This window comes from Liolophura sinensis, chromosome 10 (assembly GCF_032854445.1).
Source record: "Liolophura sinensis isolate JHLJ2023 chromosome 10, CUHK_Ljap_v2, whole genome shotgun sequence".
Classification (NCBI taxonomy): Eukaryota; Metazoa; Mollusca; class Polyplacophora; order Chitonida; family Chitonidae; genus Liolophura; species Liolophura sinensis.
The window spans coordinates 11,296,592-11,313,522 of record NC_088304.1 but is presented as its reverse complement, the minus strand read 5'-3'; the positions used below and the strand labels follow the sequence as shown (position 1 = coordinate 11,313,522).

The window sequence follows — 16,931 nt, the reverse complement described above, 5'->3', positions numbered from 1 at the left end:
TATAAGTATTTAACAGCTTTCTTTAATTTTGAAATTTTTATTAGTGTTAACTATTATTAATAAATTTAATACAATTTATTATTTTATTACTTCATATTAATAACAATAATTATTACTAATTATTAATATGATGTCAAGCTGCATGCTCTCCAGTCTGCCAGCAACCTGCAAGTGGTTGTGGGTTTCCCCTCAGGCTCTCCCCAGTTTCCTGCCAACATAATGCTGGCCGCCATCGAAAGTGAAAGTGAAATATTCTTGAGTACAGCCTAAAACAAATAAACATTCTACACATGTAGTATTATTACAAGAGCAGAATCTCAAGTCAGTTATTACTTCGGCCTATTTTTACATGCCAAACTTTAGGTGAAATGCTGTACTTCATGTAACACTTGCACAGGCTGGGGTACCTTAAACCACTCGGTCAGTTTGTCTGGGAGTGCCGCATGAAACTTGGCACACCACAGGGACATCATGGACAGCGTGTGCACGAGGATCTGTTCCTGGACTGAAAACAACACAAAACACACTTCTATGAGCAATTACTTTTAATAGCTGTTATTTTCTTATAATTATTTTATTATTATTTAACGATTATTTGTTTATGTGATTGTTGTTAACACCAAACTCAAGATTTTTCATTCTATGCGAAGGCAGTCTGTTTTTCCTTTTATGGAGGAATACACAAGTTAACACTGTCACCATATAAGGTCAAGAAGGTCACTCTTTGGAACATATGTGCAAACAAACACTCAGTCTGTCGAAAAGGGCCAGAATTGGTTAAACCAATGCACACCAAACCATACCCCACTTATAGAACAGTCAAGGGCAGAAAGTGCCTTTTTTTTTTATTTCATAAGTCAAACCGAGAACTCCTGTATCCGTACCAACCTTTAATAACTTTACAAACTTTCCCATGTATGTTGTATTGGACTTCCGTTTGTGGGTGATCAGCCCTACACATAGCAGATACTGCTTAACTCCACTAAGGCCACCCCACTAGCAATAAATACAAGGGAGTCTAGAAATACCATGCCCTGGGGTGGCATTGCCTCGGTATATAAGAGTCATATATGACCCACCCCTGTGTGCGTGACTATTTTTTTATCGATAATTTGGGCAGATATTGTAAATCAAAATAAAGCCTACCAGAATGTTGATTATTCATAAAAGCCAGCAAAATATGCATTTGTCCAACAGTTACATCTGGAAAAATTACAAGTGTAAAGTTCTTGATAGCATAAATGTGTAGTTAGGTTGCCAAGCATTGTCCAAGTATGTTGGCCACACTGGAGTGATTTTAACATTGGGTGATATTTTAGCCATGGTCCAAAACAGCTCCCCAAACAAAGTTTGCACAGTCCCTCGACACAATTTTGTTCTCATCCGGAGTTACCAATTTACATAATTTGGTAAAAATAAAAAGAAAAACAGACTTTTATTTATGACTGCATTCATTTGATTTCATGTAACATGATGTACAAAGATAGATATTAATACCCAAAATATATGATTCATTTTACGACCAACCCCCTCTTGGCCCTCCTGATAGAGCCTACCTTCCTGCTGTAATACTGGTAAGAATAGCTCCACCACAGATGAGCTGAGGTTCTGAACCGGGGAGGCCCCACTGACAGTGTGATAACTGAGGTTCCCTACTCCCTGAATGACGCTGATTTTTTGGTCTGCTAGTGTCAGCTTTCCTTCTGAACCTAAAACATTTGTGACACAAATTTTCAATTTATATACAAAATTATTTTCATGGTTACTGACAGTACACAAACAAAAAGATTAGTCTGCTTCATCCTGATTTAAAAGAGTTTCAAATTTTCTCAGCTTAACACTGAGACAAACAAGTACTGTAAATGACCTACACATTCGGCAGAATTTTAGAGGCAAACAAAGGCCGAGCTTCCCAGGGTTCCAGGCGGATGCTCTAATTACTAGGCCACCAAAGCCTTCTTTTTCAAACTTAAATTTTAACTTTAGCTAGTAAAGAAATGTGAAGTTTCTTTACCATTCAGAACTTTAAAAAGATGTTCGGTGACTTTCTCCAAAGCATCTGGGTCACTGCATTGCCTTGCGAGGTGTTTAATGGCTCTTCCTGCTTCTGTTCTTGTTCCTTCGTTTTTAGAAGACAACTGGGCTGAAAACAGACACAAAACAGGCTGCTTTATCACACTGGATGACATTTCTGTTGAAAGGACTCTGACCTAAAATTGAATGCAGTAAGCATCCAGTTTGCTGGTCTAGGATTAAAGTGCCTGGGATGAAACAGAAGCATTTAATATGTATTCCAAAAGCACCACGTGTTCCTACTGGTTTGAGCTGTCAGAATAATAGATACATGTACACTGAATGTCAAACACAAAGCAAAAAACCTCCACTATTTTACTGAAAATGGATGAAAAGCCCAAAACCTAAACATGGTCACATGTAACTTCGGTAAAGCCCTTACCAAGTCAGAATGGAAATATATATAAGTTTCAATTAAATACAATAAATCAGAAAACTGTCAGTCCAAAAACGAAAACGACTGGATAAAACAGCATGAATGACACATGCACTGTAGCAAGGATCCTCCCATCATGTTCGGAGGGTTCAGCCATCACACGTGGAGCGTCCAGCAATCATATGCAAAGGGTCCCGTCATAATAATCTTTGGGTCCAGACATGCGGAGGGTCCGGACATGATAAGTGAAGCGTCCCATCATCATATGTGGTGGGTCCTGTCATCACATGCGGTGGATCCAGCCATAATATACAATGGATCCTATCATCACATGAGGAGGGTCCGGCCATCATATGTGGTGGGTCCCATCATCATAAGCTGTGGGTCCAGCCATAATATGCATTGGGTCCCATCATCATATTCGGAGGGTCAATCCTTCATATGTAGAAGGGTCCAACCATCATACCTGGCGGGTCCAGCCAGGGTCCAGGCATTGTGTGCGAAGGTTCAAATCATCATATGCAGAAGGTCCAACCATCATTTATGGAGGGTCCAACCATCAAATGCAGAGGGTCCAACCATCATAAGCAGAAGGTCCAACCATCATTTATGGAGGGTCCAACCATCATATGCAGAGGGTCCAACCATCATAAGCAGAGGGTCCAACCATCATAAGCAGAGGGTCCAACCATCATAAGCAGAGGGTCCAACCATCATATGTGAAGGGCAGAACCTTCATATACCACGGGTCCAATCACCATATGTGGAGGGTCCAACCATCATATGTGAAGGGTAGAACCTTCATATACCACGGGTCCAATCACCATATGTGGAGGGTACAACCATCATATGTGAAGGGTAGAACCTTCATATACCACGGGTCCAATCACCATATGTGGAGGGTACAACCATCATATGTGAAGGGCAGAAACTTCATATACCACGGGTCCAATCACCATATGTGGAGGGTCCAACCATCATATGTGAAGGGCAGAACCTTCATATACCACGGGTCCAATCACCATATGTGGAGGGTACAACCATCATATGTGAAGGGTAGAACCTTCATATACCACGGGTCCAATCACCATATGTGGAGGGTACAACCATCATATGTGAAGGGTAGAACCTTCATATACCACGGGTCCAATCACCATATGTGGAGGGTACAACCATCATATGTGAAGGGTAGAACCTTCATATACCACGGGTCCAATCACCATATGTGGAGGGTCCAGCCATCATATGTGAAGGGTAGAATCTTCATATACCACGGGTCCAATCACCATATGTGGAGGGTACAACCATCATATGTGAAGGGTAGAACCTTCATATACCACGGGTCCAATCACCATATGTGGAGGGTACAACCATCATATGCAGAGGGTCCAACCATGATAAGCAGAGGGTCCAACCGTCATAAGCAGAGGGTCCAACCATCTTAGGCAGAGGGTCCAACCATCATAAGTAGAGGGTCCAACCATCATATGCGGAGGGTCCAACCATCATATGTGAAGGGTAGAACCTTCATATACCACGGGTCCAATCACCATATGTGGAGGGTACAACCATCATATGCAGAGGGTCCAACCATCATATGCAGAGGGTCCAACCATCATAAGTAGAGGGTCCAACCATCATATGCGGAGGGTCCAACCATCATAAGTAGAGGGTCCAACCATCATATGCAGAGGGTCCAATCATCATATGTGAAAGGTAGAACCTTCATATACCACGGGTCCAATCACCATATGTGGAGGGTACAACCATCATATGCAGAGGGTACAACCATCATAAGCAGAGGGTCCAACCATCATAAGTAGAGGGTCCAACCATCATATGCGGAGGGTCCAACCATCATAAGCAGAGGGTCCAACCATCATAAGCAGAGGGTCCAACCATCATAAGCAGAGGGTCCAACCATCATATGTGAAGGGCAGAAACTTCATATACCACGGGTCCGATCACCATATGTGGAGGGTACAACCATCATATGCAGAGGGTCCAGCCATTTTATGCAAAGGGTCCTACCATCATAAGCAAAGGGTCCAACCATCATAAGCAGAGGGTCCAACCATCATAAGTAGAGGGTCCAACCATCATATGCAGAGGGTCCAATCATCATATACGGACGGTCCAACCGACACATATGGAGGGTCCAGCCTTCACATACCGAGGGTCCAGCCTTCGTATGCAGTGGGTCCAAACATCATGTACGGAGGGTCCAACCATCATATATGCAGGGGTTCCTCTGAGTCAGTACTTATTTTAGCCAGCCACTTTAGCCACTCATCAGATTTTGTAGCCAATACAATTTTTCTTTGGCCATACTTTCTTAGCAGCCTTGACTTAATCTTTGTGATCTTCAGCTGATTGAATGGGAGCAGTATTTATAACTCTTGGTGGTCTCCATCTGTAATTTGTTTTTATCTGCCTTGGTATAGCTGCTAGAATCCGTTTGGTCTCTTCCAGCTACATCTGGAGTTTATCCCATGCCACATTTAGAACAATTGCCCTCAAAATAATTGCGAAGTGCTTTTGTTTTTTGAAAAAATCAAATCTTTTTTCAATTAATCTGTGCATGGTCCTAATAAAAAATGCCTCTATCAGACAAATTTGTTACAAAATAAATTTATAAATTTAGTTCAAGGGTGGAGGGGTTAAATTTCTCAAGGGAGGTAGCTTCATTTATATGTCTAACACTACCTACATCATTTCCCTTAATAGTTCTTTCTTTTAATTTAAATTTTTTTCTTTAGATTTGGCTATGAAAGGTATCCCCAAAAATGCTATGATTCTCGTTCATTAGTTAACAAAAATAATTTTCAAGCGTTATATAATGTAAGTCAACTTCCAAGAATGCTGAACCCTCTTTGTAGATTTCTGTCAATTAAAATCGGCATGACTATGGTGTCAATGTTTCGCTGAAATCAAGCCGTTTGAAATAAAAGTAAATGGACTGTTTTCATCAGAAAAATAGTGAAACTACACATAAAACCACAGAAAACTCTCATGCCTGAAAAGTGCTAGGAAAACTTCGCCAGGTAATTTGTGTATAACTTTTGTACATTTTCTTAGGTAAATAAATTCATCTCCAATAATCATTCACATATTTTCGAATTTTATCAAAATTTTATCAAAAAATCGTTCTAAATTTGCGACAATGACGAGTTCCAGTGGAAGCTCTGCTACCGTTTCCTTTTTTAAATAAATTTAAAAAACGAATGTGAAGCTTGCTTAAAAAATAAAATAAAATACGCACGTGGTTTATACAAAACTGTGATTACGTTCACCAACCCATTATTTCCGTTAGAAAAGAGAAGAACAACACATGGCCATGTGCTTTGCGAGTCTTCACACAGTCGCAATTCCCACCTCTTCAATAACCAGTATATATTCTCAAGTAAATAATTTTGTCACCAAACACTTTCGCCATTTCCCTGATTTTATCGCCAATCCAAACTTTTATTCGCAATTGGCGACAATGGCCATCATATGAAGAGGGTCCAGCCATGTGCAGAGGATCCATCCATCAAATGCAGAGGGCCATCATATGTAGAGGGTCCAGCCATCATATGTGGAGGGTCCAGCCATCATATGTGGAGGGTTCAGCCATCATATGCAGAGGGTCCAGCCATCACATTTTTGTTGGTCCATCCTTCATATACGGAGGTCCAACCATCATATGCAGAGGGTCCAGCCATCACATGAAGAGGGTCCAACCATCATTTGCAGAGGGTCCAACCATCATATGTGGAGGGTCCAACCATCATATGCAGAGGGTCTAGCCTTCATGTGCAGAGGGTCCAGCCATCATATGCAGAGGGTCCAGCCATCATACGTGGAGGGTCCAGCCATCATATGCGGAGGGTCCAGCCATCACATGCGGAGGGCCCAACCATCATATGCAGAGTCCAGCCATCACATGCAGAGGGTCCAACCATCATAGATGCTGGGCCCAGTAATAATGCGATAGGCCTGGCCATCATATACGCAGGGTCCAACCATCATATGCAGAGGGTCCAGCCTTCATAGTTGGGTCCAGTAATCATGCAACAGGCCTCGCCATCATATGCGAAGGGTCCAACCATCATATACGGAGGGTCCAGCCTTCATATGTGGCAGGTCCAGCCTTCATATGTGGCGGGTTCAACCATCATATGCAGAGGGTCCAACCATCATATGCAGAGGGTCCAACCATCATATGCAGAGGGTCCAGCCATCCTGTGCAGAGGGTCCAGCCTTCTTATTCGGTTGGTCAAATCATCATATGCGGTGGGTGAAATCATCATATGCAGAGGGTCAGGCCATCACACACCAAGGATTTGACTATCGAAAATGGAGGGCCAGACCATCAGATCAGATCGTCTGGCCAACCTCAGCCCATTCTACACGTACAGTGGTCTAGAAAGCCGAGCAGGATGACAAGTGATCAGACTGTACTACATAAACAAAAGCCAAGCAAATCTAAAGACATCTAAAGGTTCATTTACTTACTTGCAAGAAACTTTCCAATGTCCAGAGCATATTGGCTAAGATCAATGGTAACCCCAGCAACCAAGGCTGTAATAGCTGAAAGTACATGGGTAGTTACCCTCTTGAAATTGTCAGTATTATTTTTATTGACCCATAATTTTGTGAAGTAGTGCATATCCAAAATGTGTTGGCCAGGGTCTCATGAATTATGTGAAAAACTTTAAAAATCTTCCCATCCAGATTCACTGAATCGATTGACTAAATTTGGCACATTCCACCATAGTTATGTGGGGCTTAAACCTTGATATATATATGAAACATATGCAAATGTCAATTAAGCTTTAGCAGACCTATAACAATAGTGCAAAGGTAGGTTAACTCTCAAAACTGCACAAATTAACCAAAGAATAAAACATTTCTGGGACAACTTCGACCATAGAATTATGAATTTCAAAGAATTATTCCCCTTTGAGTTGTGGTTTTCTCATAATCGCCAAAGTAAAATTTCAGAAATAGTTAAATTTTTCCCAAAAATTGAACTTGCGAGCTATCTGCAAGACTTCATGAAGCCTGTCACTGCAATTTACTGTGGGAACGGGCATCAACTTGGCAACAATGTATTATTTCTACCTTTTGTTCTCAGTTATGAGCAGAAAATCAAAGACGCCTAATCTCCTTGCTAATCTTCAGTACGAGGCCCATTGTAAATGATGCTTGGCAGTCTCGGATTCAAATCCTGTGAACATTCCTTTCCATTTTCTTCGTGTTTTTTTTTCTTCTTTTTTATACCTACTATTCACTATACAATTTGTGCAGAGCGTATGCAGAGTCGATCCCCTGAAGTGCTGTCTTCAACACCTATATTTAACTTTTATTCTTAGAGAGGTCAGTTTTCATTTTGGACATATGATCAAATTTTACAATCGCTGTGACTCTCAGATTTCGACCAATGATGTTGCATGTTCAAATTCAGCTCTCAACGTTTCACCTGTAGCTTTAAGTCAGGAGGTTTGTTGGGTACTTTGCAAGTTCAGTGGTTTCCTTAACACACTGATTTCTTCCTTCCACCTATATAGCCATCATCCATCATAAAATGAAATATTCTTGAGCTTGGTGTTAAACACCAATCGCTCAAATCTAACCACTCTAACCAGCTTCTCTATCTGATATCACATGTGAGACAATGGTAACTGAATTCAGACATTTTCAAACCTGCTACAACGAAGGTAAAGATGAACCAAAGGATAGCAAACTTAATAAAGTTTCAACGCACAAATTTTACGTGTTTATGCTAATTCTAAATTTACCTGTGAGAATAATCTCGGGGTTCCGCAGCATGGCTTTCTGAGCGGCAGGTAAAATTTTCTCTTTGAACTCCTGATGGGACACATGCTTCAAAAGATCCTTGGAACTCTCCTGAAATAAGTAACCCAAGGGAATATTCATAACTTCGCGTGTGATATAAATCTATGGGAAGGTGATGCACTCTATTCACAGTAATGTGGACTCTGTTAAACGTAAGGTGGACCCTGTTCACAGTAATGCCTACAATAATGTGCACTCTGCCTACAATAATGAGCACTCTGCCTATGGTAATGTACACCCTGCCTATGACAATGGACCATAATGTACACTCTGTCTTCAATAATGTGCACCCTGCCTTCGATAATGTGCACCCTGCCTACCATAGTGTGCACCCTGCCTACGATAGTGTACACCCTGCCTACGATAATGTGGCCCTGCCTACGATAATGTGGCCCTGCCCACAAAATATCCTACTTCAGGTCTCGACATACAGATGAACGTGGGGATTGGAAGATCGTTCTCCTGGATTTTCAGCCAAGAGATCCAAAATTCTAATCACCTCTACCCCATCAATCGATCCCCTCAAATGATCACCATAAGCTTACACAGTTTGTCCAATCTTGTATTGTGTGTTCTTTTCGCCGGCTTATCTGTAATCCACAGAACGTCACCCTCTGGAAAGGTGCATGGGAACCCCAAACCCACACGTTAGCTTCACAAACTGATTACAGAGGTTTTGTGTCAATGGCTATATTTCATGGTATGTATATCCACGTTGTCGTGTAAAGATAATGGGCCCCAATGTGCAAGCTATATGTTTTCTTCATTTTAAGAATCAGGTTTGACTGCGTTTGAAAGAAAACTCATACAGACAATTTTCATACATAGGTACTGATTTTAACAACATACTTTGATTGATTTTAAAACTGAAGTCATTTTTCAAACCATGTGCGTCCATAAACTCCTCCGAGGTGTGAGCATTTATTTGGGATTATGAAATGAAATATTTCATTGGTCACGCAATTTTTGCTGAGCCGATCACAGGTAACATTAAATATAAGTAGTCTTTGCTCCCTGACGCCAGCAGCCATTTTCATTTTACCAACATCGGTGATCAGTTCGTTTTCTATTTAAACGATTTTTTTTTTTCCTGTACATAAAATAAATTTAGCTATTTGCGACCTACTGATAGCACATGCAGTACTTGCCAACACGTGAAATTATCATTACCCTTGAGTTTCCATGGTGATCGAGAACTCGTTCAACTGAATCTACGTTTAGGAGATTGACAGGCAGTTGGCCGGTTCGATCACCTCTTATGTGGAGGCCTGCTACTTAGTATAATGTGCACCCTACAATAATGTGCACCATGCTTACAATAATGTGCACCATGCTTACAATAATGTGCACCATGCTTACAATAATGTGCATCCTGCTTACAATAATGTGCACCCTGCTTACAATAATGTACACCATGCTTACAATAATGTGCATCCTGCTTACAATAATGTGCACCATGCTTACAATAATGTGCATCCTGCTTACAATAATGTGCACCCTGCTTACAATAATGTACACCATGCTTACAATAATGTGCACCCTGCTTACAATAATGCGCCCCCTGCCTACGATAATGTGCACCCTACAATAATGTGCACCCTGCCATACTGGTAAAAGACAAGAAGTCTTCGACTACATTTAATGTTTTATGCAGTGCACAAATAGGCTGACAGTGAGAGTGGGAGCATCTACAAAATTCCCTGTCCAAGGAAGGGTTTGAACTTGTACCTTGTGTGACGAATGGGCAGAAAGGTAAGCACTAGACCAAGACCTTCTCGCTACACATCTGAAATGTACTTACCAGGATGTGGGGTTGTGTAGCTGCTCTGGCCCCAATCACTTGCTTAAGGTACAAATCTAAACACTTTCCCTACAAACAAAGGAAGCATACATGTAGGGATATTCGCTAATTTCAAAGGAAGAAATTTAGAAATTCCCACAACAATGTCCACAGAAATAATTAGGAGAGCAAAGTATAACACTGTTTATTCATTATACCGGGTGTCCCAGAAGTCGTGCACCATCCTGATTTTCATTATTTTTTCTGTGTTTCAGATTTAATACCCATTTTAAATTTTTTTCTCTCTTTCAGAGTTAATTATGGCTAATAAACTAACAGTACAAGAAAGAGTTGAATCAGTTTTTATGCTTGGAAGAGATGGGGCAACACACCGCTCTGTAGCCCAAGCATTCAACCTCAACCTGGATGGTGCGCGACTTCAGGGACACCCTGTACAGGTGTTTAATGGGTTACCTCAACCGCATATTCAATATTGTCCCCGAGGCCCAAACAACAGCAAGATCAGCAGGAATCTACATACGGCGTGTAGACTCATTATTGTATAAGCCGACGTTCCAGTATATTACCATGTGGAATTACTTATAAATCTGAACGGGGGCCTCCGTGGCTCAGTCGGTCAGCTCGCGTAATGACCCAGAAGCCGCTCACCAATGAGGTCGCTGTGAGTTCAAGTCCAGCTCATGCTGGCTTCCTCTCCGGACGTATATGGGAAGGTCTGCCAGCAACCTGCGGATGGTCACGTGTTTCCCCAGGGCTCTGCCCGGTCTCCTCCCACCATAATGCTGGCCACCGTTGTGTAAGTGAAATATTCTTTAGTACGGCGTAAAACACTAATCAAATAAATAAATAAATAAACAAATCTGAACATTTTCTAAGAACACAAGGACATCGATTTTACCTGTCTGAAACACTGCACTGTTTTTTCATAATAATTATGTTGTTTAAGATTTACATACCTTCATACTCTGTATCTCATCATTCCTCTTATTGGAGGATAGGAACTTCAGCAGAAGGCTGATCATACAGAGGTGGTGCGGTGGGGAATCCCCTGATGTTATCACATCACTATACTCCTTCACACAGCCGGGGGCCTACACAAAGTTGAAAGCATTTTTTGCGTATATACTATTTCATGCAGATAATACTGCTACATTACTTACCTGTTTATTTATTTGATTCATGATTAAGGCCAAAATCAAAAATTTTTCACTTTACACAATAGAAGTCAGTTTGGTTGAAACTGAGGTGATAAAATATATACAGGTAAGAATCGGGTTTTTTTGAAGAAATAAAGAACTTTAAAGACGAACTTTACACACCTTCCTTACCAGATAGGGACTCATTTCAATAAGCGATTAGGCTTTAACCTAAAATTGTAAGCAAGTTTAAACCTCTTAAATATATGCATTAAATCTATAAAATTTGATAGCAGATTTCATGCTCCAGTAGTCTAATTTCAACCATCTTTACGAGTCCAGCTTCAAACATTTTGTTCGGGAAGGTGGGTTGAAGTTTTGGATTTTAGCACAAATTATTTATGAAGAGGCTCCCACGATTAAATGTGTTCTATTCGTCTCATGCCTGAATATCACTCTGAATTCTGTTCGCACTTACATTCTTCCACAGGACAGCCATTTTCCTATACGCAGATGCCATGATGACAGGGATCTGAGCCGCAAGCGCAGCTCCCACCAACAAACACTGAAGGTTTATCTGCAGGGGAAAAAATTACACATTGGCTGAAAGGATACAAGAAACGCTTTGTTTTTATTTCTTAATACATGTACATAGAAATGATGTGGTCTAACATATAAAACTACAAAAAAAACTGATCAGCTTCCATCTTGGGGCATAAAAATGGCATTAAAACTGCAGTTTTTGTAAAGAGCCAGCGATCAGTCCTGAATTGAAGTATTAAGCTGATCTGTGTTTCTAGTATGTTCATCGATCACGTCATTAGTATCCAGTTTATACTTAAGAGTAATTCTACTCATATCTTTACATTTTTCAAAATCAAATTGAATAAATTCAAATATTTGAGCTAAAGAGATGGGCTTTACTTGTGTGATGTAGCTTACAAGCTGAGGATTTAAACCAATGATCTATGGGTTTGGATTTATTTATTTATCTGATTGGTGTTTTACGCCGTACTTAAGAATATTTCACTTATACGACGGCGGCCAGCATTAGGGTGGGAAGAAACCGGCCACAGCCCAAGGGAAACCCACGCCCATTTGTAGGTTGCTGACAGACCTTCCCACGTACCTCTGGGTTTGGAGTCCATGCTTCTACCACTAGACTAAAGGGAAATTTCTTGTAACACTTGGTTAGTATCAGAAGGTAGTTTAGCTGCTTACTTTGACCAGCGCTCCTACTGTACCTCATTTACTTCTCTGTCAGGTAGTTGGCTACTTTTCTAGGGTAGCCTTCTCCTCAAATAGATAATGAAAGCCCTGACCTATACTGTCCGTGGTGCTCTGATGTCACAGCAGTTGTTTTCTTATCACATTTACCTAATTATTCATTTATTTGATTGACGTGATTGCATTACTCAAGAATATTGCACTTATATGATGGTGACCTGCACAGAAACCCACAGCCATCTGTAGGCTGCTTGCAGGCCTTCTCGTGTTACATTTATTTAGAGGCTAAATCTTAAGTAACTCATATTTTCACATTAAAAGCTGTTTTAGGAGTAGGAACTTCTGCCATCACCAGCCATATGGTTAAAAAACCAATTCAAACATTACAATGAATGCATGACTGAAAGCGAACGAAAGTGATCAATTCCTTTATTTGATAAGTATTTGACGTCAAGTTCAAGAAATTTTCACTTGTACAACAGCAGTCACGGTTACAGGTCAAGAAAACCCCAAGGAGTCCCAAGAGTAAACTGCCAGCCTCCAGCAGGCACCTACCAAACATCCTCACTTAAAGCCGCAGCTAAAAAGAAGAAAGCTGGATTCAAACACACTTCATGTTCCTGACTACCTCAGTGGTCAAGGGATAGTGAACTGTCGATGTTAGCCAATTGTTTGCTTACATACATGTATTTTCAACCAACTGATCACAGTGGCTGTGTTGTGCATGGCATAAAATTTCACCCAAACAGGTGCAATGTTAGAGACAGTAATAGTCATTAATTTTACTTCTGGTGCAGGCACTTACAATTTCCCGAATTGGAAGTTGAGGCAAAATGCAATACTTTAAGTGATGAAGGCCAAAACCCAATCATCCCTTCACGGAGTTGCAAGGAGAGCATTTACATGTTGGGTTGCCCCACTTCCTACTGACATGGGAAGAGGGGAGTGGGGGGGGGGGGGGGGGGGGGGGCGACAATCCTGTTTGTACTCACCAGCTGTTTGAGAATTCCTGCTGGACAATCCCCTTGTTTCAGAGCCTTCTGACTGGCCAGACAGGTCCAGGTAAGCACATACAGAGCTGCACCAGAAGATCCTCGGCTGATAGACAGGAAAGATAAAAGGATCAATTTTGCACTGAGATGATGATGACGATAAACACAATGAACTTATGATAAACACATGGAGTTGAATATGATGATGATAAAGACAGTCATTTGCTGATGATAAACACATTTAGTTGATGATGATTATGTTAAACACATAACATTCTGCTCTGAAATAAAAATTACCTCCTCATTGCCCTTTATACTTCAGCTTTTAGGGCTGCTAAGTTTATTGCAAGTAGAGCTGCGTTGTGAAATTATATCCTACACTACGAAAGAAATGAAATATCAGATAACCCTGGTTATTTGATATTTGTACCAAAAGTGCACAAAATGAGGGGAATGATATGAAAATATATTTCTTTTGTCATGTCGAGACCTCTGGCAAGATGTACCCATTTATTATCAGATCTCGGCATTTTAGAAACTTTAATCTTTGTAATATTTACATCTGATAAGCACATTTACTTACAAAGGAATCAACCTGCTTTGCAGCTCTGCCCATGGTGTTACCACTGTAACTAAGGACTTAAGTGTCTGTTGGGGATAAGCTGTCGACAACGTTTGTGTCAATTCCAGTACATAGTGTCGTGAACGGTTGTCGTGGTAACGTCCAGGGGTTAGCAACAAATACTTGACTATTCCTTGAATAGTCTTTTCTGGTAAATCTGAAATGAAATGTAAAATCGCTAATTAAAGCATGTTGGTAAACTGATACTAACAGAACAGTTAATCAAAATCACTATGGGCCCAAACCATTTGAATCACTCATAAATTATACAGAACAGAGTATACTTCTGAGAAAATAAAATTTATATAAACCAAAAACAGTATGGTACCAGTATAATGCCACCCACCTGCATGTACACGGAAGAAAATACGACAAATATGTAGTAGTAGGCCTACAGATCAAATAGAATGTTAATCCTGACAAATGTGTCACTTTCAGAGCGATGCTGATAAAACTGACACTGCAGAACGTGGTTATTGGAGTTGCAAACATTAGCCTATACAAACTTCGACAACCGCCGGCTAATCGGAAGTGTCTTTCCTATTGATTACTGACGAAAACGACACTGTATAATTTAAAAACCTAAAACGACAAAATATTTCACTAAATATGCTGTTATATTTGTCATTGAACGGACCCATCTTAAGGGTTTTAAGAAAGTGAAACCAAAAGATAAAACGTCAAATATTCCTACTGTTGTTGTTGTAGTGTTCATGACAACATACCTGATTTCCCAACACATCGCGTGAGTTGTTGGATTATCTGCTGTCGCTCTTTCACACTGGGTGATGTGATCTTTTGGGCGAATTCTTTCAAACTGTCAGCCAGCTGCAATACAAGACAGCCTCTAATTAAGGTCTAGAAATTTCATTCATGGAAGCAACATGCTGAAGTCTTAGAGCCACGCATACTTACCGATGGAGCCACATGTTCCGCCATTTTGGTTGTGCAACGTTTCTAACCTCATCAGTACATGTAGATTTTCGGTGAAAGTTAGACATACATTGCCAAATACCTGATTATAACGGAGAAAAATACATTATTTCTTAATATGAAAGCGGAGTCAATATAAGCTTCATTAAGATCACGCTACAGAAATACAGTAATAATTGTATAACTTGTGCCGCACAGAAATCAATGCATGCTCCCTGCAACCCACGTGGAGTTAGTGCAAAGTTATCTCCCTTAATTAAATATCCTTTTGAGCACATGGTTTGTTTACATGTATTTCTGTGGAATCTGGGAAGTGAATGGTACAGATGACACAAAGAAAAAAGTAAAATAAAATAAAAAGAAAAAAGATAAACAAAAAAAAAAAGAAAGAGTAGAGAGATATGCTGGGTCTACATGTGTAAGGCCAAGACTCAGATTTGATACTTGGTCTGTAGGCCTATATTTCTACTCTGCACTTAGGCCTACAATTAGGCCTAAATGTGATTTTCTTCTCATATGATAAAAAAAACCTTAGAAAAAGCTTTCGCGTAACAATTCGATCGGTAACTGCCAATGGAAATGCTTAAACAATTGCAACTTGCAGGCCCCTATTTTCAGTATTTTACATTTTTCAATATGAACTAGTTGGTAGAGCGTCCGCTTCGGGACCGGTAGATCCAGGATCAATCCTTGATCGAGTCACACCTAAGACTTTAAAAGAGGAAGTTGTAACTTCCTCGCCTGGCGTTCAGCATGAAGGGGATAGTGCAACGACTGGTTGGCCTGTATCAGTATAATGGCTCGGGCGGGTCGGCTTACTTGCCTTCGGTAAGTCGTCTCAGTGAAGCAGCACTAAATAAAAGAGCGGTGGAAATCCGTCCTGCAACAAGGAGGCACATTACACGTACATGCACCCTAGTGATACCTTCGTCGTCATATGACTGAAAAGTTGTTGAGTACGACGTTAAACCCCAAGCACTCACTCACTCCATATGAACTGCTTGAATCTGTTTATAGGACGCATAGCGTGCAGGCCTAAAACCAACACGTACCTTATATCGTTCATCATGCATCCCGATGATCAAAGTCGTCCACAAAAAAAGAAATAAACGCTAATGTATTTATTTTGGTTCTAGTTTAACGGAGTACCCGGGGTAAACTACTGCCTCAGAAATCGCTGATGAACTTTTCCACAGGTTACATACAAATATATATGTACACTATCGGCGTAAGACATGTGGTCTTAAACAAACGACTTCGCAAATGGCCACACGAGAGTCGCAGACCGCTCATTTTCACAACATAATGGTCAGTATAATGGTCAATAGTAAGAATCGGAAAACTACTTGCAGGCCCCATCCCTGTTGACATTGGGAAGGTGCGCATGGGAGGTAGAACAGCTGGCCTATGACATGTACCTGTAGGCCTAGAAGACACAACATATTTAGACGCTTGGGCCATAAATTGGGTATTAAAGCATCCCGCGTTTTAACTAGTTAATGCAATCTAAAGGCCTAGGCCTGCTTGTTCAAAACTGGTTTAAGACTTAATACCAGATTTAACTACTGGTACAAGACAAGTCTTTAATTTTGTAGGCCTATTTAGCTTCAAAAATTGTGTACCAGTATATTAAAACTGAACTAAAACTGCTGTTATAATTTGACTTTGGAGAACTGCATTGGCGCCTGAGTTTGGCAAAAATTTTAAATTAAAAGTTTGACTCAATACCGGTATATTATACACGTACATCATACATTTTCGAACAACTGAGCCCTGGTGCATGAAATAATGCTTCTCTACTTCAGACATTGAAGTCCGCAGTGAAAAAATGAAACCACATTTAATAAACAGATAAAAACATATATTTTTGTACAAGTAAAGGTATCCCACTTTCCTCACCGCTTGTTATCAAAGCGTGTCGGAATGGTCA

General features: G+C 40.5%; 1 protein-coding gene across 1 annotated transcript in view; it reads right to left on the bottom strand.

Annotated features, from left to right (window-relative positions):
* Positions 1 to 15,163, bottom strand: part of LOC135476883 (stalled ribosome sensor GCN1-like) — a 59,164-nt gene extending 44,001 nt beyond the window's left edge. The window contains 12 exon segments of the mRNA XM_064757027.1: positions 408 to 505; positions 1,557 to 1,709; positions 2,015 to 2,143; positions 6,947 to 7,021; positions 8,233 to 8,341; positions 10,092 to 10,160; positions 11,048 to 11,182; positions 11,706 to 11,804; positions 13,447 to 13,552; positions 14,030 to 14,225; positions 14,794 to 14,896; positions 14,984 to 15,163. Coding sequence (XP_064613097.1) covers positions 408 to 505; positions 1,557 to 1,709; positions 2,015 to 2,143; positions 6,947 to 7,021; positions 8,233 to 8,341; positions 10,092 to 10,160; positions 11,048 to 11,182; positions 11,706 to 11,804; positions 13,447 to 13,552; positions 14,030 to 14,225; positions 14,794 to 14,896; positions 14,984 to 15,007 — 1,296 coding nt within the window. The 5' untranslated portion in view covers positions 15,008 to 15,163.
* Positions 15,164 to 16,931: the final 1,768 nt, after the last annotated feature.